Here is a 27839-nt window from a genome sequence, read left to right as displayed (position 1 = left end):
TGCTTTCAAAAGTCAAGCCTCAAAATAAAGCGACCACTTTTTTTTCCTCTTTTGCCTCAGAACCAGCCTTCTATAGATTGCTGCTGTTCTTCAGCACTAACTTGCAACTGTTGCCAGCCAGAGTCCACCCCCCTCTGCTAGGCCTCTCAGCAGACAGGCTAGATCACTGCTACTTCACTCAGTTTTGCCTCAGCTTTTTCCCGCCAAAACAGGTTGCCTCAGAGCTCCCTAATCTAGTCCCACCAATCTGAGGTCACACGTTCTTCCACTAGCGTACCTCCCCGTGAGGTAAGCCTAGAAGATTACCTACGCGCTCTCAGATTGTCCCTGACTAGACCCCCCTTGCTCTGGGCACACTTGCCAAGGCTTTGCTGGACCACTGGACAACTGGACCAGTCGTATCCCACACGCTGGACACCAATCAATGTGACAACCCCAGACCTACTGGGATATGCCACAGTTTCACTAAGCTGCCACCAACCATTCCCTGTAAGGAGTCACACAGACCAGGGATGGATTTTTAACAAATAAAGGAATAAGGTTTATTTAAATCACACACAGGGAAAATAAAATGATCAAGTGAATAAGATACAGTAACGTGGCTTAGTCTCAATCATACATACACCAGTTTGGTTCACACAGAACACCTTTAAATAAAGCACAGACCCTGAACCTATCAGTTCTGGCTACCCATAAAGACACCTGAACCTATCAGGTTGGTACTGACTGACACACAGTAGTACCCTGTCTGACACACAGACTCCCACACCAGCTTCTTCTCTCAGCTCTCCTCCAGCTTCTTCTTCCTCTCCTAAGCTTCTCCACACAAACTCCACATATATATACAGTACAGCCCCTCCTCCTGATGTCCCGCCTTCCACTCCCCATAGGATGGAACTTTCCCTCCAAACCCATGACAGACAGGTAACATCAGTGCTGTATGTAACAGAGATGGCTGGACAGTGTCTGCGAAGCAACCAACATGAACCTGACACAACTCCGGGAGGCAGTAGAAGACAGGAGGGCCTGGCGTGCTCTGGTCCATGGGGTCACAAAGAGTCGGACACGACTAAACGACTAAACACACACACAGAGGAGGCAATTCTGTAAACTCCAGACGGTAACCTGAGTTTATAATGCTTAAGACCCAGGAGTCTTGTGTTATGATCTTCCAGTTGTGAAGGTAAGGATACAGGCGGGTGGAGTGGTCGGTGAGTGAAATGATTTTGGGTGAGTCAAAGATATTGCTTTGATTTCTTGCCAGGTGTCTTGTATGATTGTCGTTTTGAAGCAGATTGAGGCTTGAAGGCAGTAGCCGATGAAGAAGGCTGGGAAGACCATTGGTGACTTTGAGAGGTAAAAGAACGGTAAGTGTTGGTAGGTAGTTGCTGATAAGGTTGATTTGAATACTTAGAACGCCATTGAAATTTAGTCGGTCTAGGATGTTGTTGGATCGAGTAAGACTTCGCTGTCTTTTTACTTTTATGTAGGTTTTCAAGATTTTCATCAGTTTTCTGATTGAAAAGTCCAGAGGCATCGAAAGGTAGGTTCTCTACCCTTGTCTTGATGTCTTCCATAATGTTGGCCAAACGCAACCAAGCATGCCTTCTGAGTGTTATAAGGGAAGCAAGATTTTTAGCATTAGCATCTGCAATGTGAAGAGATGCCAAGCGTATATGCTTGGACACAGTCAGGGCCTCAGCGTGCGTATTAAGACAAAGCTGTCTGATATCATCTGGAGCCACCTGTAATGCAGGTAGGATTCTGATCCAAATCTGTTTCTGATAGGTTGCCATTGCCACTAGGTAGTTGACTGCTCTCAAAACAAATGTGGTCATAGAATATATCCGGCGAGCCAAGACCTCGAGTTTCCTCCCTTCTTTGTTAGAAGGGGTGGCATGGCCCTTAGCTGGAGTCTTAGAAGCACTAGACTCAACTACTAAAGAATTTGGTGCAGGATGCTTTAAGAGGAAGGAGGTGTCAGAACCATGTATACGGTACATGTTCTCAGTCCTTCTTGACATGGAGGTCGAATTAGCTGGATGCTCCCAGTATTCCTTGATTAAATCCAACAATTCAGAAACATAGGAGAGCCTGACTGGGTGAGATCTCTCTGAGTTGATATCTCCAAAGATCAAGTCATCTTCCCGTGGAGGTGACTGTTCAGTCTCTAGTTTTAGAATTTTAGCCATGCGTGACACCATCTGAGTGTAGGAAGAGAAATTTTCAGATGGAGAGGAGGGATGTATATCCCCAGCATCAGAACCCAGAGGTTCCTCTGGTAGAGGGGTGTCAAGAGATGCTTCAGAGGATTCGTCTTCCTCATGTTCAGAAGAGCACTCAAGAACAGGTTGTTCTTCGTCAGAATGAGAGAGGATACGAGGTCGTTGTCCTCTGCCAGGTACAACACCTATTTGCTTAGGTGGAGACAAGACCGATGTAGTGCCTTGGTTAGAACCATTAATAGCTGGTACAGGGTTGTCTATAGTCTTCGATGTCGAAGGTTTGTTGGGTTCGATGTCGAGCGGTCTTCAGTGTTGACCATGTCGCGGTGGGGAGAGAGAAGAAGAGGAAGAAGAATATGTGTAGCGAGCCCTCTTCTTTCATCTCCTGCGATCTCTCGACGTTGAGGAAGATTCTGTAGAGTAATCTCTCCTATGGCATCGATGATGCGACCCCTTGTGTTGCACGCTATAGTCAGAATCAGAATCAGATGAGTCCCTTCGACGTCGATGTTTCTTATGTTTCTCAGCATTGGAGTCATATCCATGCTGACGCTTGTGTCGATGCCAACGCTTTTTAGATGGAGGTTCATCGTCGTCTCGATCTCCTACAGGACGTCGAGGGGAAGTAACCTCAGTAAGCTTCTCAGGTCTCCCTTGAGGTGGAGGGGGAGACTTGGAAGGAAGTGATCCCGAAACTGAAGAAGGGGATCGAGATGCCGGCCCTGCCAAAACCGGGTTCGAAGGGGCATTTGCTAAGCCAGCAACCACTTGACCGAGCTGGCTAGCAGTAGGCAACCTCTCGGTGTCGACAGGAGGTCCTTGTCGAGGTGGAAGAGAGGCGCCGAGATCCAACGTGGAGTCTCGGTCTCGAGAGGAGTCTTCCAATATTGGAGAAGGTAGAGAGGCGGAAACAGGAGGAACGGCCAAAGTCAGTTCCTTTGCCTTAGCCTTAGGCTTCGTTGGTGCCTTTTTCTGCTTGGGTTCCGACGATGTCGAAGGAGCCGAAGAAATTGATTGAGGCTTCTTAGATGCAGCCTTTTTCTTGGATTTCTCCTTAGCTGGTTGAGGAGGTGGTGAAGAAACTAGTTTAACCTCAGAACGAACTGAGGAAACAGATTCCATGTCTGAAGGCTGTGAAGCTGACAGGGTTTGGCTCCACAGAAAATATTTCAAATGCTGTTGGCGAGCCTTCAAAGTGGCTTTTGTAAACTCCTTGCAGTGTTTACAATGACTGGTAGAATGAGTCTCTCCTAAACAAAAAACACAAAGAGAGTGTCCGTCTTGGAAAGGTAGTTTCCTTGAACACGAAGAGCAGCGGCTAAATGGCCCTCTTTTAGGTGACATAAGCCAAACAGCGTGGGAAAAAGGGTAAATAGGCTGTAATTGAAAGAGTCCGGGAGGCGCGTGGAATAGGCCACAATAAAGAGTAATTAAGGGCAATTGAGGTACTTGCAGAATCGCCAGAGGCAAGAGAGTAGTCAGACGGTCCGCGATCAGGGCAACGGTGATCAGAGAAATGAAAATATCAAATCCAAGTCCGAAATGTGAAGAAAAATGGACGATTTTGAAGAGCTCTGAGCGAGAGGTTCCAACTCCGTGGGCGGAAAAATGGAACTGGGGCTTTAGCGGGCAGAGCGTGCGCTATAAAGGGCAACCTAAACTTTGTTACTTTTCCCCTATAGCTCTGGAAGATTCCGAGGACCAGCGCAGGCGCTGTTTAACCCACTGGTGTGGATTCATAGAGACCACCTTGAAGAACCAAGCCCTGTGAGGAAATATTGAAAGGATTGGGTATGTTTAGCCTTGAGAAAAGAAGACAGAGGGGTGATATAATGATAACACAGTTCAAATATTTGAAAGCCTTTCATACAGAGGAGGGGCAGGATCTGTTCTCAATCATTCCAGAGCACAAGACACATAACAATGAGCTCAAGTTACAGGAAACTAGATTTCATTTTTGCCTTTCTAACTGTTTGAGCAGTAAGACAGTGGAATTTATCACCTCAAGAGGTGGGGAGTGCTCCAACACTGGCGGCACTAAAGAGACCGCTAGACAACCACCTGGTACATATAATTAGATTTGTATTCTTGCACTGAGCATGGGGTTGGACTTTATGGCCTCATAGGCCCCTTCCAACTTATCTATTCTATGATTATGTAGTATCATTCTAATGTCTGAGGCAATGGAATTGATCCATGAAAGCTCACATTAAAATATAGCAGGAAAAATCAAGAAAAGGCTGCATGGTTTTGGAAACAATACAAATGCAGGAGCAGGTGAAATCTTTAATCAACCATTAATATAAAAAAAACAGTGAGCTTAAGATGATAAACTATCTTCTTCAAGGTTGTGCATCAAGTTCTTGTGGATGTTCTAAACTTATGGGCTGTTATTAATGTCTGAAATTCACATGGTTAGCTTCTTAAATAGAAATCGCTGCAGTATGCATGTGTATTTTAAACTAGCAGCTTAGAATGTATGGCCCATCTCTCGAAACAGAGGGCAGTCACAGGCCATCTGGGCCCCCCTCTTTCTACCTTTTTGAAACTCAAGAGTTTCTCTTTAGCTGGGGAAGGAAAGACTGCCTAGTGGCATGGCCTGCCTCTTAACAGAGTTGGGATTAGGAATTTGGTTAAACCACCAGGAACAGTAAATTTAAGCCAAATTAAAGCCAAATAAATAGTTTTACCTCGTGGATATTTCCTTTAGCATGCAGTCAAATAACAATATCACCTGCTTCTGCATTAAAATGTAGCAGTTAGTCTGTAATGTGTAACAATATTTTTCCCAATTTTTTTGTTTTCCTTTTTGTTTGGCAAACCAGACAAAAAATAAAAATCAGAATTAAAAGATCACAGATTTATAATTACGTACAACAAAGCAATCAGCAAAGATTAGCAACCAAATATATGTGGAACTTGCCTTCCCCCCCCCCCCCCCAAGTTTTACAAAAATAAAATCAACTGTCTCCTCCATGGACCACAACACAGGAGCCATTGGTTTCTCATTTGCTACTTAAAGGCTGCTACCACAGGTTTGGCTTCCTTTTAATTATTTTTTAACTTTCCTCACGATGTACCATTATCTTCAACTTTATTAACATCAATATTCTTGTTTCTCGTGGTTCTGTTTTCCAGTCACAAAAGTAGGTTTCACTAAGGAATGAAGACCATTCCTATTAACAGCTGGATTTTATACTTTCAAAAATGGGGAATTTAACATTGTTTATTTCTTCTTTCACAATAGTCTGAGTAGGGATGGGAATTATTATTTTAAGACAATAGCTGATTATTTTTTCTGGTTGTATACATACTGGCTGAGAACTGATTTCCTTCTGTTTTGATAAGTCTTCCTGTGAAAGTCTGTCCTGTCCTTTGTCATATTAATTTTACATTTGTGTGCTTGTCATGTTTGGAAAGACTATAACAGTAAACATCGCAGGCAGTTTATTGCATCTAAACAAAAAAAAAAAGCAATTTGGGCATAGGTAAATGAACCAATTTGGTTCCTCAAAAAAAAAGTTAATAGGCAGCAAAATGTTTTTAAAGCATTTGAAAGGAAAAATATGTGTAACACAGAATCATAACATTAATGTTGGCCTATAGTGCCTGAAGTGGATTTTGTGATACCCTATAACTAGACTTCATGCCTCTGAATTTCATAAATTTATGTCATCTCATGCAAGGTTTTTCTTTCATGGGGCAATCTTTCTCAAATGAAAAAATAATGAGAAATGCATGAATAAAGAAGCAGATGATCAAGTGGGGGCCAGGTATATGAAAATCTGTTTGGTGGAAGAATGTAAGGTACATTATAATTATTGTGTTTACAGAGTCAAAGGTAGGGATGAATACTTTAGCTGGAGACCATTGTGTCAGCATTTGAAATTCTGAGTTTTTAAGTTGTTAAAAGGATTATGAAGAAGGTAGGAAAGGAAATTCTTTGAAAACAAAACTGTGCAACTTGGATTTCATTATTTTAAAATCAATACAATGTTTCCAGCCTCCCTGGGAACAGGTAATTGAAATGATACTTCTGAGTTGAAAAATTTCATTGTTCGCCAGCTTTCAGGTGAAAGTAAAAATGATGATGGAAGGATGGAATGAGATGAGGGGAACTGTAGATATTCAAAATAAGAATGGCAGTTGTAAAGTTGTAACTCATTACTATAATGTTATTTTTTAGCGACTTACAGTTCTAGAGACCCCTGTTTTATATATGTGGTATTTGTCTTTTATTGTATTTAGGATTTATTTTAGTTTGTTTCTCTCTGGATGTAAATCTCCAAGAGTAGTTTTTATCACTAATTGATGCAGATGGATGGACAGATGGACTCTTAAGCTCTGCAAAACATGTCACAACAATTCTACTTATCATGTCCGTTAGCCAAATATGTGTGTGCAGACCCCTGAAGTCACAAAAATATAGTCCGCTGGAGATTGCTTCTCCAGAGGCACCGATTGGCGCTGAGGGGGACTTCTGGAGAGCTTCCAGGGCTTCTCCGCCACCATGGGATACATCTTGGAGGTCATCCACCGCCGGCCTTCACAGGGATAGCTGGGTAGACCGGGCCTACCAGGGGAAGCCCTCCCCTGGCAGACCCGGTGTATCCTGGGAAAGCTGGTGGCAGTGGACCACCTCCAAGAGTCCTCCCATGGCGGCGAAGCCCTCAGAGGGTTTCAGCAGTGGCGACGGTGGCAGCCGGGGACCCCTATGAGGCACCCAGCAGCAGCGGAGAAGCACTTGGAGGGCTTTGGCAGCAGCGATGGCATCAGCCCTGGACCCCCGTGGGGCCCCCGGTAGCGGCGGAGAAGCCCTCGGAGGGCTTCAGCAGCGGCGATGGCGGCAGCTAGCGACCCCTTCGGACCATTAAGGTGCTGCTTTTTGCATTTATTATTATTTTTTGGTGGGGGGTGTGTGTTTTTTTCTTCAGCCAGTTATGGATTAATGGGTTTTCAATGCATTCCTATGGGAAATGGACCCTTGACCTACAGACTTTTTGACCTGCTGCCACCGTTCCAATACAGATTAATTCCGCAAGTCGAGGGGCCACCCTCAAATGGCCAGTTCTAGTAATGCATGTGAATTTTCCTTTTACCGATACAACACACACACACACACACACACACACACACAGAGCGTTCACTATTATCTGCTGTTTTCAGTATCCATGGAGGGCTTGGAACCGATCCCCAACGGATATGGGGGCCCTACTGTAGTTTGTTTAGGTCCCTCATTGGTGCCATGTAAAAATAACTCTCTTCATTGCTAAGAGTCAAACTTCCAGGAAATTCTTCTACTCTGTGTAGGCTGCTGTCCTGGAATATGACAGTGCATATGTACAAGGAAAATGTGCAGGTGTCTTGTAGGAGGACTTCACTCAGGTGCACACTTTTGGCAGATTAATGTGGTAAAATTACATCCAAATATTAAAATGGAATGTTGATACACAGAAAGCATTTCCCTTGCATGTTGCCAGTTATGGACTGTGGGCAAAATTCTTCCCCAGCTTCATCAGCAAGGTGACAAGTGCAGCAATACAAGGGCAGTATGTGACTGCTGCACTAGCACCTGGCCTTGGATTCTAAAATACAGGATCCAAGAGAGGATCAGAATTTCTGCCTAAGTCTAACCAAACCAGCACAACCAACTGACACCAAGTGGTGGGGCTGGGACTATACAGTGGTGCCTCGCATAACGAGCACGCCGTTTAACGACGAATTCACATAGCGATCTAATTTTTTAGCTCGCTAATGCGATCGCATTGCGATGTTCTGTACAGGCAAAACATCGCATTGCGATGATCGGTAAGCGTTTCATTTATCTTCGCATTGCGATGTTTTTTAAACAGCTGATTGGCAGTTCCAAAATGGCCGCCGCAAGTGTTTTCACGCCCTGCCGCTTACCAAGGGCGCGAAAATGGCGGCGCTATGGAGGAACATTGCTGAACAGTGAGTTTTGGAGCCATAGGAAAAGCTATGGCTTTTAATGTTCCGTTTAGCGATGTTTTTGCATAGCGACGATTAATCCGGAACGGATTAACATCGCTATGCGGGGCACCACTGTAGTCAGGAGATATCTCCTTCGATTGCTAACTGCATCATATAATTAGTATAGAAACATGTAACTGAGATAATAATGTATAAATACAGTATATTAATATTTAAAACCCATTTTAGCAAAGCTTTTTTCCCCTCAGGCTATATTCTCACATGATTCTCAAGACTCAGGCTGTATTCTCACATGACTCTCAGGACATGCAGATACACGTAGGAAGAACTGAGCACCTCTTCCCTCTTTTGAGTCCTGCGGCCAAAACCCATTTATTATTATTTTACAATGTCATAAAAATAATAAAATATATATTTTTCAAAAACAGAATATAATAATTTTGAGTTTAATTATCTTTAGAAGTACACCAGAAAGAAATAAAAATCATCTACACGTCTTATTTTCCTGCTGAGACCAAAAATGAACTTTCAGAATTACAAACATTTGGAATGTGGTTCTCCCCCCATGGCAAAAATGCTAACTCTGGATGTAAACCAAATTCCAGCACTAGTGGACTACGTTTTGCACAAAAACTCTTCTGCAAGTTTTTCATAAAGTGCCAACATGTGAAAAATGAATTAAAATTTTGAACAACGGAAAAACTTTTTTGAGTTTTTTTTAAAATTTTCACCTTCAAGAACTAAGAGAGCTATGATTTACAACCCTACTTCTGTCTCATGGCCCAAAACTCTGCTTGTGGGAATCTGCGGGTTCTCTATGGTGCTGAATAAGAATATCAGTGCTAACACATATTTTTGGTCTGTTCTCTTTGGTTTTTCCGATGTTACAGGACACATACATGTACATGATAGAAGAGATTCAAGCTCCTCATAGAACAGTCACTCAAATAAGAGTCTAAAGGAGCATGGGCTAGGTAGCTCTTTGAGAGGCTCCCTCTATAGAGGCTAATAGGCTGTGAGATTACCCATCGCTGGGACAGATGACTTCATGAATATGATCTGCTTTGCTGCATAAGGGTTCACTCCTTCAATATATGCTCTGCATGAGTGTGTTGACACAACAGTGATCTGCAACTGGACTGTAGCAGCAATGCTTTTACAAATGCTAATGAAGTGCCTGATGGTGTTACTGTATTACTGCCATTTCAAAGTAATCCTTCTGAAGTTATTGCTGGGAGTGCAGAATTCCCAGTACATTAAAAGAAAAAATTCCGGAAAAAAGCTATTTTCACATATATTACCAGAAACTGCCACTGGAGGTAGTCACAGACCATGATATGAATACTTGTTAGCTAAGAATATACAGTGGACCCTCGACTTGCAGATGGCTCCACTGTCGGATGGCGGACTTTTCAACTTAGACTTCTCCGGCCGCAAAATTTCACTTTGACTTGCAGCCAGAAAACAGTCCTACGGACCGGAGGGGGAACGCGGGGAAAGCGCCAAATTCAAATTTGGTGCTTTCCCCGCCTCCCATTTCCGGTCCGTAGGCTGCCCATTGTGCCTCCGGATGCCTTCCAGGGCTTCTCCGCTGCCATTGGGGGCATCTCGGAGGTCCCCCCCCCCGGTCAATCGTGTTTCAGAGGCAATGTTAGTAGGTAGTGATAACCAGCATGTCAGGGACCACCAATGTCCTTTATAGCATTTTATAGGTGCCACCTAAGTCTTTAGTTTGTTTAATCATGTATGCCAAGTGATTATGAATTTGCACTAGCAAGTGTTATACATAGGTCTATTCTCAGGGCCGCAGACCACCAAGTAGACTTGTGAGTGACAGCTGAATCTAATATTCATCACTTAAAAGTTTTGCTATACATTGAATACACACAACATACACACACAACAGGGTGTTTTTTTTTCTGGTGCTTTATTGCTCAAGCTTTGGACTTCAGTCTTCATCTTCAGCAATATGCAAAAGAGGAGGCATTACAAGAAAGGTGACAACACTTGCCCATGGGAGCAGCATGCCTGCATTGACATGAACAAGACATGACTAGGCTGTAATAGGAGAAGGGACACACGGCTTTTGTTTGTTCATAAGTCTTCCTTACAATGACTTTTTTTTTGTAGATAAGCTTATTCTTTGACTCTTCTCTTTTTTTGATTAACAGTAAACAGTGAAGAGTGAGATCTGAGACTACACTGTGCAGGAATCTGAGAGGGATGCCAGTGAGAGAAGAACATGGAACTAAGGAGGAAGGGATCCTGACAGAACCCCCAAGATTAACAAACAAGCCCGAACTCATGATTGAATAAATAAAGTCCCTAAGATTACTCAGATCTGTTCTGCCACCAATGTTTCCTACACAGACAGATACAAAGCAGCACCATAGCCCCAGCCTCTTCCCCTTATTTAATCAGATAGAAAAATAAAGGTCTAGTTCACTGGAAATTCTTGAGTTTTACAAAATGGATCAGCATTTCAGCCTCAAGCTTCTACATCAACTTCTGTTTTCTCTTCAACTCCATTCTGTTTGTCGTCTTTCATTTCCGTCTCATCTTTGTGAATTGAATCAGCTTCCTGCTACAAGATACAAGATAAAAACAAGGTGAGAGTAATTCCTGCCTCTGTGAAGCATTTAAGATAGAGATTCTGAGTTGTTGAGAGAGTTGTCTTCTAGCTAAGTGAAACAGGGTTCAAATGAAACAGCTATACAACAATTAACAAAAAGTTTAAACTTTGACATTAAATTTTCCCAGGGTTCAAAAATAGGTGTTACATATCTATAGAGGACTTGAATGTATTATTATTATTATTATTATTATTATTATTATTATTATTATTATTATTATTATTATTATTATTATTATTATTATTATTATTATTTAATTTATATCCCGCCTATCTGGTCGTGTGAGGACCACTCTAGGTGGCTAACAACGCATGATACAATAAATATACATATAAAACAATTTTACATTACCATTACATTACCATTACATGTACTCCAAGGGGCCAAAAAATGGGAAACTGTTAAGCCCTGAGAAATAACACAACACAATGAATTCCATTCATTGTGCTATCTACTACTCTGAAAGAGGAAAAGTGGGTTCTGCCCTTTGGCCAAAACAGAAATAAGATTACCTTTGTTTCCTTGTCTGCAAGCCTCTGAAACATGTTGGCATACATCTTTTTCTCTCTTTCATGCTGCTCACGGATCTTTTGCTGACAGATGATTAGCTGTGTTTTAGCTGCTTTGTTGCTTGGATAGAGCTGTAGCACTTTCTGGAAATCAGCCCTGGCCAGCTCAAAGTCATTGATGGCCAGTCGGGCCTCCCCACGCCGAAAAAGGCCTTTCTCATTATTGTTGTCCAGTTCCAGGGCCTGGTCGTTAAGTGAAACCAGTGGAAAAGAAACACTTAGAAAAATGTTGGTTCTGAGGAAATCAGCAGTTAGAGGCACCCTATCTGGATAGGTCTATCCTGAAACTAGTTGGCGCAGGGACTGTTTTATGGGGCTCAACCAAATTACAGAAAGCTTTTTGGATGTTGCAGCAACAGGTGTTTTTTTTACATCCACTGTGACAGCTGTGATGATGTCACCTGCCTGTCTCTGCTATGGCTGGAGTTTATCTACCTATGGCAGGACAGGAGGTGGGACTTCAGTGGGTGGAGTTAATGTATATATGGGGGGAGTGAATGTGGTGAGGAGAGAATTGAGAGGATTGAGAGAATTAAGAGAATTGAGAATTGGGATGAGATAGGGTTCGGTTAGGAACTTGGTTAGGGTGTTAGGGCCTGTTTATTCATGTTATGAGGTACTGTGCTAGTGTAGGTCTGAAAAAGTGAGTGATTGAGGGGGATACTTTATCACATTGATTGCCTTATTAAGTTTCCACAGTGATTTACTATTAATGTTTTCTCAATAAACAATCCTTTTTATTTTGAAATCCATACCATTGCCTGATGAGTCAGATCAATAAGTGTGGTTGGTGGCAGTGTGTAAAGTGTGAATGAGAGTGACGTGACCATTGTGACGTGAAAGGAGGATGTCACAATAAAATTGGTGTCGAGCGTGTGGGATGCGACTTGTCCAGTAAAGCCTTGGCCAAAGTGACCAGAGCAAGAGGATTTCAGTTAGGGTCACCTGAAGTGTAAAGCGTGGGTAACTCTCTAGAATTTGACTCAAGGGGAGCAAATTTAGTGGAGAGGCGCTTAAGCTTCAGAGTGGAAGAACTGATATATGAGCTCCGTGGTGTCCATTTTGTGAGGGAGAGTGGCCCAAAAGCGAAAGCTGTGGTGACTTGGTCAGAGTGTCCTGAGTTAGGTGAACTCTGAGGGGACAGACCAAGAGCAGCAAAGCTGAGGGATCTCCATGGTAAACAGCACCTGAGAGAGGGTAGAGCTGTGGTGAAATTGGAGTCAGCCAAAGGCAGTAATATAAGATAAAGTATCCTTAGTGGGCAAGAGGCCCAGGGAAAAGGATAGAAGGACACGCCAGGGGAGCGTAGTTACAGTTACAGGCCTAGCCAGATCAGCTGGTGTACACTGCTAATACATATCAGACCTGAGCACAGAAAAGAAAAATAGTATTTTTACACAGAGGCTTGAAAATAGTAAGGAGCCTTTTGTGAAAGTAACATGCCTTTAACGCGCAGTAAAATGGCTGAAAGTGAGCCAAAATCTCCAGAGATGCCTGAAAGTTCTGGAGATAAGTTAAATGGTGAACATATATACAGAATGAAACAAATAGAAATAGAAACGGAGAACTCAAAGGGGAAGGACTCTATTGAGTTTAGCAAATGGGATCAACAAATAGATCCAACCTTGCAGCAGTGCTTTAAGATGGTTAGCAATTGTCCAGTAACCCCTGAGAACCGTGAGAGATATTATTGTGAAGAAGAAGGCCTTTTATGTAGGGAGATCTTAATAAACTCCAAGAAGGAAAAATTGCTTGTAGTTCCTTCTAAATATAGAAAGAAAGTAATGGAAAAAATGTCACACAGACACCCTATCGGGACATTTAGGGATGGCAAAGACTAAGCAGAAAATATCCCAGAAGTACTACTGGCCAAAAATGGGAAAAGAAATAAAAGAATTTTGTCAAAGCTGCACCACTTGCCAAATGAAAATAAATAGTGAGGAAGAATCCAATAGGGATGATGACTAGGATAGGTATATGGAAGAGATGAAAAATATTGACAATATATTTAAGCAAATGGAAAATAGATATATTAAACAACTGAAAGAGAAACAGAGGTCTGGGTTTACTCTATTAAGGCAAGTTTTTAAGGATGCATACGGCATAGATGAGTTTTCTGAGGGAAAAGATTTACAATCCAAAGTGGAAGTGGATGAGGCTTATGAGTGTGAAAGAAAGATAAAGCCACAAACTATTCCGAAACCAAAAGAAGGCACACAGGTTAAGGCACAACTTCAAAACCTGAATTATTCTGAAGAAAACATGAGGGAAACATGGGAAGACTACCCTAAGTATTCCAAAGGGCTAGTTCAGAGCCAGCAGAAAGTGGGCGGCCATTTTGTTGAAAAGCCTTCAGGACAGAGCCAGGCCAAGAGCCAGGTTTTGGAGGGAAAAGAAAAATCAGAAAGATTTGCTGGCAAAAGCTCATGGGGAGAGAAAATTTGCTTCGCTTGTCAGGGGAGGGGACACATTGCTTCCCAGTGTTTTAATACAAAACAAAATAAAGAAATTTCTCCTCAGAAAGTGAATTTAAAAGAGACCAAGTCTGTATATTGCATACAGAACAGTCAGATGACTCCCTCTAGAGGTAGCTCTGTAGCCGTAGAAACGAAAGCAGAGGCAGCTAAGCTCTCTAAAATTGATACATTTAGAGGGGAGCTCTCAAGTTATGATGAAAATATTCCCATTGCTGCTGCATCAGTTCTTATAGGCACTGATCTCTCAAAACATGTCAAGAGTGCCTTTGTGATTACACAATCACTACCAGAACAAAATGAGGCAGCAGGAAAGATTACTGATTCTCAAGAGGAAGATAGAAATCTACCCCAAGCTGAGGCAATTTCTCTGGAAATACCTCAGGAAAATATTTTTGTCCAAGAGCAGCTAACAGATCCTATTTTAAAAGGCTGTTTTGGAAAAGTGGCTGGCAAAGGATTATCCCCTAAACAAGGGTTGCTATACAGAGAAAAACAGATAAATATTTCAAAACGGGAACTTGAGATTAGAAGCCAGTTAATGGTACCAGATAAATATGATTCAATAATTTTGGAAAAGGGACATTCAGTCTTAGTTAATGCACATTTGGGTATAATTGAAACCAACCAGAGAATAACCCAGAAGTTTCATTGGCCTGAAATAGAAAAACAGGTTAGAAATTTCTGTCAGAAAGTTGATATGTGCCAGAAACAGAGTTATAACAGTGACCAGACTGAGGTTAAGATGTGCCCTTTACCAGAAATCTCTACACCTGTTAAAAGTATTGAAGCAGACCTTATAAAAACATCAGTTACTTCCAAACTTATGAAGAGATTGTGGCAGATTTGTGGAGTAAAACAATTAGAGAATTCTCCCTATCATCCGGAAAGTGATGGGTTGGCAGAGAGATTCAATGGAACCCTCATGAGGATGATTAAAGCCTATTTAGCTGAGAACCATAAGAACTGGGGCCAAAACTCACAGTTACTTTTATATGCCTACAGATCAGTCCCACAAGAGAGTACTTGTTTCAGCCCTTTTAAGCTATTATTTGAGAGACATGTGAGGGGTCCGCTTGATCTAATTAAGCAAAATTGGGATCAGATTGTTAAAGAAGGCCCCCAAAATGTGATCACATGTGTAAACTCTGTGGTAAACAGCCTCGAAAGAAATCTAGATTTGGCTGCTGAGAATCTAAAACCACAAAAAGTCAAACAAAAACTGTGGTATGACAAAAAGGCTAGGGAACTTCAGTTTATTCCTGGAGATGAGGTCTTTCTAGTGAGGCCCATCAAGGGGAACAATCTACAACTGAGATGGTACGGTCCATATGGAGTTATTCATGAAATGAGTAACTTCAATGACATTCTTGAGGGAGCTGAACACCTAGACAAAAGGGTTGTTCATGTAAATGCCCTTAACCCTTCTTATAGTGAAGAAAAAAATGTGCTGTTTGAAATGAAAGCAGCTGATAAAAGAGAACATGAGTTACCTTTCTGGAAAGGGAAGGGTCAGCAAAAGTTCATCTCAGAGGAGGTGCAGATCAGCCCTGCTCTATTCATAGAACAGCAGAGTGATCTAACATTGGTTAATAAGTATCAGCCGGTTTTCTCCAGCAAACCTGATGTAGCCAAAGGAGTGTTACAACGAAATGATCCAGAGCTGATGAAAAAAAGGACCAGTGACCTTGTTCCATGGTCCTGACTGCAAGGTGGCTTTTGGAAAGCTAAAAGAAGCATCAACCAACCGCCCTGTGTTGCATGCTCCAGACTTAAATAAAGAATTCATCGTCCACATCGATACTTCGAAGGCCGGGGTAGGAACTGATCTGTACCAGTGTGATGACAACGGAGACCAGCATCCTGTGTCCTACCTGATCCAGATACTTCGAAAGGAAGAAAAGCACGTGTCGACCATCGGAAAAGAGTGTTGGGCCATCGTTTACGCGATCCAGAAAGTGAAGGCCTACGTCTGGAAGAGACATTTCATTTGGTGCATGGACTACTCACCTTTTATATGGCTAAAGACTATGAAGGCCCAGAACTGTGAACTAATGAGGTGGGCTCGCATTTTGCAGGACTATGACTTAGAGGGTAAGGTTGTCAAATGGACAATGAACTGTGTTACTGACGCCTTATCCCGAAGACGACGGATGAGTAAACATCGACTCTTAAAATTTTTTTTAACTAAGTGTAAAAAGTTGCAAATTAATACTGTGACTGTATTATTACCTATGTGTATATTTTTGCAGATGGGTATTTGGAAAGTAAGTATATTTAAGAAGATATGTTCATGCTTAAAAATGTTATGTGGTTATATGGGGGTATGTATTCGTATATTTCATGTGCAGTTGTTTTGGAATGAAAAGCACTTTAGCTTTTCATCGCAAAACAACTTTATAAGGGGGGAGATATGTGATGGCTGTGATGATGTCACCTGCCTGTCTCTGCTATGGCTGGAGTTTATCTACCTATGGCAGGACAGGAGGTGGGACTTCAGTGGGTGGAGTTAATGTATATAAGGGGGGGAGTGAATGCGGTGAGGAGAGAATTGAGAGGATTGAGAGAATTAAGAGAATTGAGAATTGGGAGATGGGAAGATTGGGATGAGATAGGGTTCGGTTAGGAACTTGGTTAGGGTGTTAGGGCCTGTTTATTCATGTTATGAGGTACTGTGCTAGTGTAGGTCTGAAAAAGAGAGTGATTGAGGGGGATACTTTATCACATTGATTGCCTTATTTAGTTTCCACAGTGATTTACTATTATTTATGTTTTCTCAATAAACAATCCTTTTTATTTTGAAATCCATACCATTGCCTGATGAGTCAGATCAATAAGTGTGGTTGGTGGCAGTGTGTAAAGTGTGAATGAGAGTGACGTGACCATTGTGACGTGAAAGGAGGACGTCACATCCACTTATATTTTAATAGTGAAACCTTTGCTTTTACTTGCATATTGGGCCAAGAGGAAGAAAGATGCCACTAAGATTCGTTCTTAGACCCTCCTATTCTGCAGTCCATGTATAAGAAATTCATATGTGTATTCTTAATTTTTTCTGTTCTACCTCCATTCATTTTCTCATTCCACATCGATGAATAGTCAGCCACCGTGTTAGCTCAAGAATCATCTAATCTAGGAAGAGCTTTGCAAATGAATGTGTAGAGTTAAATTTTAGAGTCAGAGGCATGTTCCATCAACTAGGGCAAGGGAAACAATCACAGATAAAATGTATTATTCGGGCAATATATCTTTCCTCTGATCTACAGATAAACATCTTTTTGGTATTTCAAATGCCATTTACCTTGTCGCAATTCTCCAAGACTTGGGAATATTCCTTCAGCTTCAGATGACACATGGCCAGGTTAAGATGGGCAGCAAGCCGCAAGTTTCTGGCCTTTGCCTCCTCCTCATCAGAGAGTCCTGTTTCATGCTCCAGCCACAATACAATCTTCTTATACTGTAAAGTTGCACGTTTATATCTTCCCTCCTGGAAGGCAACAGATTATAGTAGTGTTTCAAAATCAAATGGGTGAAAAGGCAAAATTCCCTACCCTTGAGATGCCCAGGGCCAAAGTTGTAATTTTCAAGAAAAGAAGATAACTGCACATGAACCTGTTCCAAGCTATCAACTCCATCACCCACACCAGAAATATGAAAATATAGAAATAGTTTCTTAAACTACAACAAATCAATTAATCTCAAACATTTTTAACTTGGTGTGATAACAGATTAATAAAAATAATACACTGTTAAGTCAAATCTGCCTAATATATAAATAACATACCACTGTGTCGTGCAATAAGTCAACAAAAGGTTCATAAAAATCACTGTTCTGTTTTGTCACACAACTATGTATACAAGGGATACAACTGCCCTTGCATCTCTGGGCAATTTTTGGTTCAGTCTATTTGACAAATATGAAAAAACTTCTACTCTTTCAAGGCTTTCAAGAGTATAAAATCAGCTATTGGCAGAGGTGCTCAGGGTGTTTGGGCTCAAAAACACCCTGGATGCATGTGGCCCACAGGCTGCGCTTTGCCCACCTTTGTAATAAATCAATCTTATGAGGTAATCTCAGTCTGGAAACTGAAAATCTGTCCTTATTGTTGAAGAACTGGACAGAGAAAGCTTACATCTCCCACAGCTTCAATGCCTCTCTTCCTCCATTGTTTATATGTGCTAACTTCAGACTGTTTGCCTTATCACACCTGTTCTTTTTAAACTACCATGTCAAAGGATGGCACTACATAATTAAGAGCAACTCTCAATGGCTCCTATTGTCTAGGTAGTTATTCTAATGTTTGCAACACTTTCATGTTCTTTCTGCTGCATGATGGATCCCTTCCTCCCTCCAAATCTAGAGTGGTCTCCTGTAATTGTTTTCCTTTGAAATCCAAGAAGTTTCTTCTTTTTGATACAAAGTATTATCTGTGTACAGCAGGACCATGCCTTCCCTCTTAATATCAGAGAGTTTTAACCCCTTACGTGTGGGCATACAGTGGGGTCTCGATTTACGAACTTAATCCGTATTGGAAGGTGGTTCTTAGGTCAAAAAGTTCTTAGGTTGAATCTGCATTTCCCATAGGAATGCATTGAAAACCATTTAATCTGTATCTGCTCTTTTCCGTCCATAGAAACTAATGGGAAGCTGCTATTCCGCCTTCTGCCACTAGAGGGGGATATTTTTTTCTTTTTTCCCCCTCAGGTTCAGGAAACGAGGAGGAAGGCATGGAACAGTTTGCAAAGCACTTTAGAAATCTTTTTTTTCAACCAAGCCAATTTTAAATCATCTTTTAAAGCATGTTGTGCTGATTTTTTCAGCACAAAGACACACAGGCAGGCTTTTTAGGTGCTGAGCAAGCCTCCCAAAGCCTCTTCAGAGCCAGCACATCAGCTGATAGGCGGGGAGAGGAGGGTGCAGGAGGGGGGGGAAATCACAAAATGGCTGCCAGGCTCCCTTCTGGGTGTCGGCTTTTAGCTGTTTCCTGCTCTTTTTCCTGCTGTTTGGGGGCTATCAAGGCCTGGTAAGTGACTTTCTTTTATTTATTTTTAAGTTTCTGACCCTTTTCCCCCTCCAGAAGCCTCTAAAGGGAGGGAGGGGGCACTTTTTTCCTGTACGTAACTCGAGGGAAGTTTGTATGTCGAGTCCTTATTTCCCCTATAGGGCGGGTTCGTAAGTTGAATTGTTCGCAAGTAGGGTCGTTCGTAAGTCGAGACCCCACTGTATAGTTATTTCCTTCAATATTTAAAATATTTACAAATGTTCTGTGCTATCGCTTACCTGCTCATACACCTGATCACAAAAGCTCAAGTACCACAAGCACAATCTAATATGCCAAAATGTTCACAATAGTACAGTGAAGTATATATTGAAGATGCTGCATGGCACATTTAGTTTGATTTCCTGGTTTTGCAAGATCCTAGTAAAACCATGCACCTAAAAGCCAGCTCCAATGATTTAGAGCACTTGTTCTCCAGTACAGAAGGAAATTAAGCCAAGGGATCCGTATTCTAGCTTCAGCAGAACATAACAAGAGTACAGTACACCCAACCAAGCACATGCTCCACTACAAAAACCTGCCAGAGGAAAATATAAAATTCTATACTGTATTATACTTACTTTGAAATACTGGGTACCCTTTTCCTTTGCAATAGAACCTTGCTCCAGCTTCTCTTCAGTGTTCATTTCCCAGGACTCCTTAGCCTGTGAAAACATAGATAAACTAATTAACAGGAAAGCCCACAGATGAATGGCATGGTACTGTATGGCATCTCTTAATTATATATACCCTGTACATCTAATATCAAGAGCGAAAAGGCCCTAATTAATATGGAAGGATTTGGAACAATCCATTTGGATAACTTAGAATGACTTACCATAAAGACGACAACTGGCAGTGAAAAGAAGAGATTTGTTTTATTTATTTATTCATTTATTTAATTATAGTCCTCCTTTCTTCCAATAAAGGAACACAAGGCAATGTACAACAATTTCAAAAATTCAACTGAAACCTTATCATTACAATAGAAATAAACCAAAAGAATGATAAAAACATAATTTAAAAGGTAACTTTAAAAAATGTTGACTAAAATATACTGAACACCCTTCTAAAAATACAATTTTGCAAGGACATTTAGAGGTTAAACACCAATTTGGGAAGGGAGGGAGGAGAACTGTATGTTTAAAAGACAACCTTTCTTATTTTCAAAGAAGTAGCCTTATTAGGCTGTGTAAGGATGAAACCAAAAAAAAAGGGGGGGGGGGGGAGAAGAAAAATAGCAAAAGAAAAGGAAAATAGGAGGGACAGACACACATAAATTTGTGGCACCTTAAAGATTAACTGCTATGCTTTAATGTGAGCTTTCATGGCCTGAGAAAGTGGAGTTGATCACAAAAGCTTACATTCAAATACAGCAGTCATTTGCTTCTTTTTTCCTCATATGCTTTAGTACTGTCAACATTTTATTCCCTTCTATTTTCTCTTTATTGTTGAAGAGTGGCCAGTCAATCAGTTGTATCAGGTTGGGTCTAAACATGGATGGGTGACTATATTTGGGCATTATCTGCTATAGGTTACCTACAATGGTAGTAGTTGTTATATCCTGTCAATACATCTTTGACTTATGGTGATCCTACAAGAGTGACAGCTACCTACAAAGATTAAGAAAGAGAATGAAACCTACCTTGCATAAGGTGGAACCTGCTATGTCAAGTTGATCCTAAAAGGTTGCAGATTCCATTTTGGAAGATACTTTAAAAAAGAAAGCCAAGTCTCAACAACTGGCCGTTATGACTTTTAGGACTCTTCCATTTCTTCTGCCCAACCCCATCTAGAGCGCTGCAATGCCCAGCCTACTGAAGAGTCTTGGATTCAAAATCTAGTCTGTTTCTTAAACTTTAGTAGCCTGACCAACCTTGTTATCCTCTCTTGTTTTCAGACCGAGGACAAATATTACACAGCCTTTTTCTTATCTGTTGAACATGGTCTATTTCAATAAGGTTAATTATTCTGTAATTTTGGGCATACTTTAACATATTACAATTACTGCTACAAGAGTTAATATATGTATTTTCAATGAAACAAGAGTATACATTTGAAAACACGTATATTGTCAGTATCACTTAAATACCATAATTTTATTTCTGTAAAGCATAAAATATCTACCCCATGACAGATCCCAAATTTTTATCAAGCATCTTCCATCGATTCTATCTTTTCTCTTGCTAATTGGTACGCAGGAAACCCTGACTTTAGAATCTGATTACTTATCACAAAGAAGAAATCAGGTATCACTGCACAGTAAAGAAAGGCAGATTCTCTTCAGAACAATGCTTAAACACTTATCAGAGTTTAAAAATAAAATATTTTAAAGGCACTTAAATACCATATTCCTTGCATATATTTATATTTTAAATGCATTGAAATACTGGGTTCTCTCCTGATTCAGATGCTACTGAGAAATAAAGCTATGGTTGACTAGGTCAACCATAATGGCACCAGACTAGGTCTGACAATGACTCCCTGCAACAGGGCAAGGGGTTAATTTTCAATGTATATATCCTTTATCAAGAAAATAAAATGGAGATAGATGGGACTATGTGTGAACCAAACTGATCTGATTATTCTTAACTTCGTCACTTAATTTCACATTCTGCCACTATACTACTATTTTCCAATGAGGAACAAGCAACACTTTTAATCAACAGGTAACCATCAAGTTAAAGTCTATTGCAACTTCACTTCAATTATTTCCTCTTCCACACATATGCAATGACCTGATAAAAACAAACCCTCTGCCAATCCCCTTTTCACCAGAAGAAAAACTTTCTTTACATACCTTTTCAAAACTTTTGAGTTTGACTTCATACCGTAGTTCTGCATCTGGAGGGATCTGAAACTTCGGTTTCCCAGCACTTCCAAAGCCATAGCTAAATGAGAAATGTGAAACTTCAAAGTCAGCCTTTTCTTTTGTCTTTGAAAGATTTCTAACTTTGAATGTTCATGTAGTGAGGAATTATTACTTACTACCCCATCCCAAAAGCAGAGGTGTTAATATCAAAAGGGTCATTATCCCTTCATTGTCACAAAACATAACATGTCAAAAACATAATCATCAGCTGGCACATTACTTCCAAGACTTTGCAAAGAATCTCAGTGAGGTATGAAAGGGTGGGAGAATCCTAAGAATACATCCAATTCCTAAAATGAAGTCTATGACAAGAATGCGCTCTGCCCATTCACTCAAAGGTGTGGCAGGACCACGTTATGGGAAAGAATATACTTTACCTGGGTTTGAGATAGATCACAGACTCTTCTGTCTTCTCCATTTTTTGCAGTGCTTTGTCTAGGCCTGGAGGAAGGTCATAGTTTTCTCCCTCTCCTACTTCAAACCGCAGCTCTCGTTTGTCAAATACTCTGTTTTCATGCCAACCCTCTATCTCAACTGGTACAAAACAAAGGGGAACATATATAGATGGAATTATTGAGGAGGTATACAATGAACTACTCATAACACTCTTAAATATCTTCAGAACAAAAAATCATAATCATCTAGCATTCTGAAAGTGCAGCTAGGGATGAAACACACTTACCATTAGGCTAATAATACTCTAAACAAAAGTTACAAAACAATTAGTTTTTTAGCAGTAGTTCCCAAGGTTAGGTAACCCAGGTGTTCTTGGACTGCACCTCCCAGAAACCCCAGCCAGACAGCTATTGGTGAAGGCTTCTGGGAACTGCAGTCCAAGAACACAAGTTGTCCCAGGTTGGGAGCCACTGTTCTAGGACAACACACAACACTGTGAGTGATGCTTCAAAGTTACATAGACCACTGGCAATTATTTTTTTATTTCTAAAGTCTTCCTTTACCTATCCTGAGGCTCTCAAAGGCTTCCGCCAGACAAACAGAGCCCTAGAACCTCAGAAGCTGAAGCAGGGGGATAAGAAGCTTCAAATCCATTTAAATTAATTATTTCCCAGATCTGCCTCCAGTTTACAATGGCATAACTGCATCAACAGGATTTTGCCCAATAAGTGACAGAGAGAAAAGAGAATTAGAATTAGAGGAATGTTACTGCAGACATTAAGACAAATTTTTAAAAACCTTTAAATACACTAGAACCAAGAAACTAACTAGGACAACAGTTGGACAAAAGAGTTAAAAACATTTTAAAGGAGGATAAAGGGGAGAGTAGCTGAATAAATTATCTGCATCTGTTGTCACTATGGATGGCATAAAGAACAATAAGTTAACTGACATTTTCAGGAAGGCACTCTGAAAACTGAGATAAACAGTGGTGACATGGAAACAGATTCAAGACATTAGCTAAAAAAAGAATATAAATATAAACTCCTCTTATCTTCTAACAAAAATTTCACCATGTCTCTAAGATTGCCGTGTGTTCCACAGAAGTGGAAAGCACCTCTTTTCCTCAAGGGATCTATGGAGATGTTGGAAATTACAGGCACATTCATTTAACTTCCTTCCAGATAAATGTATGAAAAACAATAATACAGTAAAAATAAAATTATCAAGCATACAGAAGGGCAAGTACTACTGAAAATCAACCAAAATGGTTTATGCAAAACTAAATCCGATCTCATTAACCATTAGGAGTTGCTCAAAACTGTCAGCAAGCATGCTGGCAGTGGGTGATCTCCTAAGTACTGTTAGGTTCAGATTATTAAACTCCTTTCCCTGCCCCTTGTAGTAACAGTGGATAGAATTTCGTTTCCCTTCTTGCCCCCCACCCCAGCGTTTCTGTATAACATCTGAAATCTAGGTCTGGAGCATTTCCCAGCTCTGATTCCAAAGAAACACAGGATGCTTCAGAGGGAAAGGGGAATCTCTCAAAAACATAACAAAGTGGAAGGCGTGTGCTTAGTACTGCCCTAAAATCCCTTTACCAAAGTGTCCTTAGCAAACTCAGTGGTCATACAATAATAGATCTTCATCAATTAATAACTGGTTAAAGAACAAAGAAGCAGAGACTACATCAAAATGGGAGAATGTGAAAAGGTTGTTCTGGGTTTTTCGGGCTCTTTGGCCGTGTTCTGAAGGTTATTCTTCCTGACATTTCGCCAGTCTCTGTGGCCGACATCTTCAGTGGACAGCAACCTGTACTCTGGTTGCTGTCCTCTGAAGATGCCGGCCACAGAGACTGGTGAAACGTCAGGAAGAACAACCTTCAGAATACGGCCAAAGAGCCTGAAAAACCCAGAACAACCATTAGATGCCGGCCGTGAAAGCCTTCGTGAATATAATGTGAAAAGGATCCAGTAATTTTGAAATGTGTTCATAAATGAACTGAAATTAGAAATAGGTACTGGGAGTTTGTGGGTGAAACCAAATTATTCAGAGTGAGAGAAAAAAGAGGGGCATAAAGAGCTCACAGTACGTTCCAAAATTAATACAGTATTAATAAGGGTAAAGTGATGGATAACAAAGCAGGAAATCTTGAGTTCATTATACACAAACACTGACGATATTTGAACTCCCACTAGGAAAGAGATCCTGTGGATTTCTTTGTTATGTGACTTCCAAAATGTCCTATCATTAAAAGCACTGCTCAGTTGTTGCAAATTCAACACTGTTGGCTTTCTTTATTGAGTTAATCATTCTCATATTTGGTTTTCTTTTTTTCCTGTTGCCCTCAACCTTTCCTAGCATTAGTGTGTTTTCCAGCTGGTCTTCTCTTCTCATAATGTGTCCAAAGTACAATACCTTCAGTTTAGTCATAGTATCATCATCATCATCATCATCATCATCATCATCATCATTATTATTATTAGTAGTAGTAGTAGTAGTAGCAGTAGCAGCAGCAGCAACAGCAGCAGCAGGAGTAATCGTCGTCTCATCTAAAATTGCAGTTTGAAGTAACCAATTATTTTTCCCCCTGCCACCTTTCTTTACTGTGCAATTAGATAGGCACGAATCACCAAAGCAGTGGTCCGTGGTGTTTGTTTTTTTTTTTTTTTTTTTTTTGCCAAGCAGGTGTTCAGCACTTCCCATCTCCATCTCCTCTGGTGGGTGTCCACTCAGAGACAGAGCTCTAGCTTCCCTGCCCCGACTCCTCCAGGTGCTACCTCTGAGCAAGTGCCTGTTGGAGAAGGCAGGGCTGGGAAGTGACTAACACCAGTTCAGTTAAAAAACGAACCAGCATAAACAAATCATACCCATCAGGCATGTAACCAGGTACACAATGGAGACACACCACAGCACTTTGTCAAAATACCTGGATTAGTCATGGCAAGTTACACAAACCTTAAGCAAACACCAATAGGATTCTGTCCAGCACACAGTTAAACTACCGAATTTGTTATTCCAAGATGTGAAGATGGCCATCAGATCAGGTGGCTTTTAATGAGGATTAAGACAAAATCAGGGAGGATGGTATTACCAAATACTACTAGTTCTGAATCAAAGGCAGTGTGCTCCTGAATATGAGTCAATGAGAAAACCCCTGTAAGAAACAGTGTTTGGCTTCATCCTCTACTTGCTGGCTGCAGTGGGAAACAGGATGATGGATTAGACAGGCCTTTCATCTGATCCAACCGGGCTCTTCTTATGTTTTTTACATTCTTAAGGGAAACAGGTGCTTTCTCCAGGAGGAGCTGTGGTCAGTGAATACAGATCCCTGAACTGCATCCAGAAATCAAGAGTTGGATCAGCACTATTCACCAAGGTTCAGATTCAAAAATATCTCAATCTAATATTGTCCAACTACAAACACTCACTCTCCACTAGGGCTCCCTCATTGGGTTTGGAGTAGCCTTCTCCTTTTTTACGGATTCTTCGGATTATTCCCCCATCTTCTTCATCTGTGAGATCCTTCCCCTTGAACTCAAACAGTTCTATCTAAAGAAAAGAAGAGAACAATGGAAACGGAGCTGTAATCTTTTTACAAAACTGTGGTAAACCCCTTGAAGGCTGACCTAGTCCCAAAACAGGAGGGAGAGCATAATTAACAGAAGTGTGACTTTGCAAGCCAAATCATATTAGCAGCTTAGAACATCACAGCTGAAAGCTTTTATAAGGTGCATATAGAATTCAGAGCAACATGGTAACTCTGCTATGGAGAGATGTTTTATAAACAGTCTAAAATGTTTTCAGTGCTACATGGTTTATTAAACTAAGATGCTGACTGCTAAAAATTCATAAACTCATGTATAGTTTAATTTCTGCTTAAAGCAAAACACTCAGACATTACTGTAATTTAGTAGCATATGGCTGATACTTTTGATGACCTGAGGAAACAAAATACACTTAAAAGGAACAAGTTTATTGGATACAATATTTCAAGGATTGTAACACATGAATGAACACTTATTGCAAACAACATTTTCGAGCCTTTCAGTCCCACAAAACTTTATTATTTTTGCTGCAATGAACTAATATGACTGTGCACCTTGGAGTTTTTAAATACCTGATGCGTCTCAAGTCAAAAGGAAACCAAAGAGGGAAAGGAAGATTACAGGAGACTACTTCCCGTCAAAACTTCTAATCTCAGTGAAGACAGGGTAGGCACAGCAATTTTGCTGCCGGTTGGAAAGAACCACTTTCTTTTCCTTTTTAAGAACAAAAGTTCTATTCTTTTATAATGTACCCCTTTGTTTTTGTTTTTGTGTTAATACATACCAGAAATGTAGACTAATCAAATCTCTTTTTTTATGAAGACATTTCAAAATCCGTTATTAACTTTATCTCTTGTTCAAACTTTAAATGCATCTGTTGGACACCAAGAGCATATCAGTGTTGTAAAAAAGTATGCAAAGGATTAAATAAATGTTATTTACCAGCAACAACTCCCGCTGTACAGAAACAAAAAGTGCTTTGTATCATTTCTGCCTATTTCCTTCATCTCTGAAACCAGCAATGGGCATCATTCATCCTGAAGGCCACACGTAGTCCTAGCACCCCTGACCTCCCCAAAAGAGACTTATTTTGATGGGCCTCAACATCTCTGTGCTCTCCAAATCCTTGTTCTAGGGAGAAAATGTATTTCTGGTCACTAGGTGGCACAAATGAACTTTTTCAGTTAACACATTTTAGTTAAACCATTTAAAGAGTTACTGTACATAACTATTTTAAGCTAGAAAAATAATAATAATTAATTAAAAAACAGTTGTAACCATCACAGTATATAGCCTTGCTTTAAGTTTTTCAAATGTGCAAATCAGCTCATTTGGATCTATCCTCTTGGGAGTGCAGCTATCAGGCTGTTGGCAGATTGGCAAAATGGCCTTGGCCTGTGGAAATCACCCATTCCTGTCTTGTGCTATCAGTCAGCAAACAATTTTTGCTACAAATTGGATACCATGTTCCTAGGATTCAACCACTGGACTTCTTTAGACTGAAGGGGTGGCTAAAGGGGCTGTGGCTAGAAGACGATAAACGACTTCACAACACAGTTACTGTAGGAACTGGATTTGTTGAGACTGGATCAAGACAGCAAACAACTTCTAGGGCCTCTTTGGGAGAGAAAACATAATACCTAGGAATTAAATAAAGAAAAGGGAGGTTATTCCATTTGTACAGATGTAAGATCCTGTAGATCTGATCCAGGAAGCCACTGATTTTCCCTTCATGGTCTGTAAAAGAAATATGCACATTCTGTAGTCTCAGAATCCAGTTCTTTCTTGACAAGTCACATTTCTGCACAAAATGGCTCATCACCTTTAGAGACTATATACTGGTGGTGTGATTTAGTAACATAATTTTCTTTACCCTTCCTTCTTTCATCACACTTCAGTTAAATCTGATACAGCTGACAAGTTGCACAGAAATTTATTTTGGAGGCAGACTTATGTTTTGTCAATTGTTCTTCTCTCATAGTCTTAAGTCTGAAGGGCTATAACTGTACAGTACCTATCCTGGCCTAAGGAGTAGCTGAACAAATAATGTACATAATCCCAATCTTCTATAACTTCAAAACCATTTAAACATTGTTCTTCTCACACCTGTATCAATGGGTGACCACACTAA

General features: G+C 40.6%; 1 protein-coding gene and 1 long non-coding RNA gene across 3 annotated transcripts in view; one reads left to right on the top strand and one right to left on the bottom strand.

Moving 5' to 3' along the window:
- The first annotated feature begins 1249 nt into the window (after positions 1 to 1249).
- On the top strand, positions 1250 to 4016 carry LOC140707463 (uncharacterized). The gene is made up of 3 exons (XR_012087549.2): positions 1250 to 1367; positions 1491 to 1543; positions 3908 to 4016. It is a non-coding gene; the product is annotated as an uncharacterized LOC140707463 (long non-coding RNA).
- A 6173-nt stretch (positions 4017 to 10189) lies between these two features.
- The window catches only part of FKBP4 (FKBP prolyl isomerase 4), a 39314-nt gene continuing 21664 nt past the window's right edge, over positions 10190 to 27839 (bottom strand). Inside the window, exons 4-10 of one of the 2 annotated variants that reach the window (XM_073000970.2) lie at positions 25592 to 25712; positions 22142 to 22298; positions 21693 to 21783; positions 19474 to 19557; positions 17155 to 17340; positions 11323 to 11562; positions 10190 to 10761 (exon numbers count right to left, since the gene is read on the bottom strand). In XM_073000970.2, coding sequence (XP_072857071.2) covers positions 10666 to 10761; positions 11323 to 11562; positions 17155 to 17340; positions 19474 to 19557; positions 21693 to 21783; positions 22142 to 22298; positions 25592 to 25712 — 975 coding nt within the window. In that variant the 3' untranslated portion in view covers positions 10190 to 10665. The remainder of the gene's footprint in view (positions 10762 to 11322; positions 11563 to 17154; positions 17341 to 19473; positions 19558 to 21692; positions 21784 to 22141; positions 22299 to 25591; positions 25713 to 27839) is intronic. The other variant, XM_073000971.2, reaches the window with a different exon arrangement.

The sequence above is a fragment of the Pogona vitticeps genome, chromosome 5 (genome assembly GCF_051106095.1).
Source record: "Pogona vitticeps strain Pit_001003342236 chromosome 5, PviZW2.1, whole genome shotgun sequence".
Taxonomy (NCBI): Eukaryota; Metazoa; Chordata; class Lepidosauria; order Squamata; family Agamidae; genus Pogona; species Pogona vitticeps.
The sequence above is the reverse complement of the archived record's forward strand: the minus strand, read 5'-3'. Positions and strand labels throughout refer to the sequence as shown.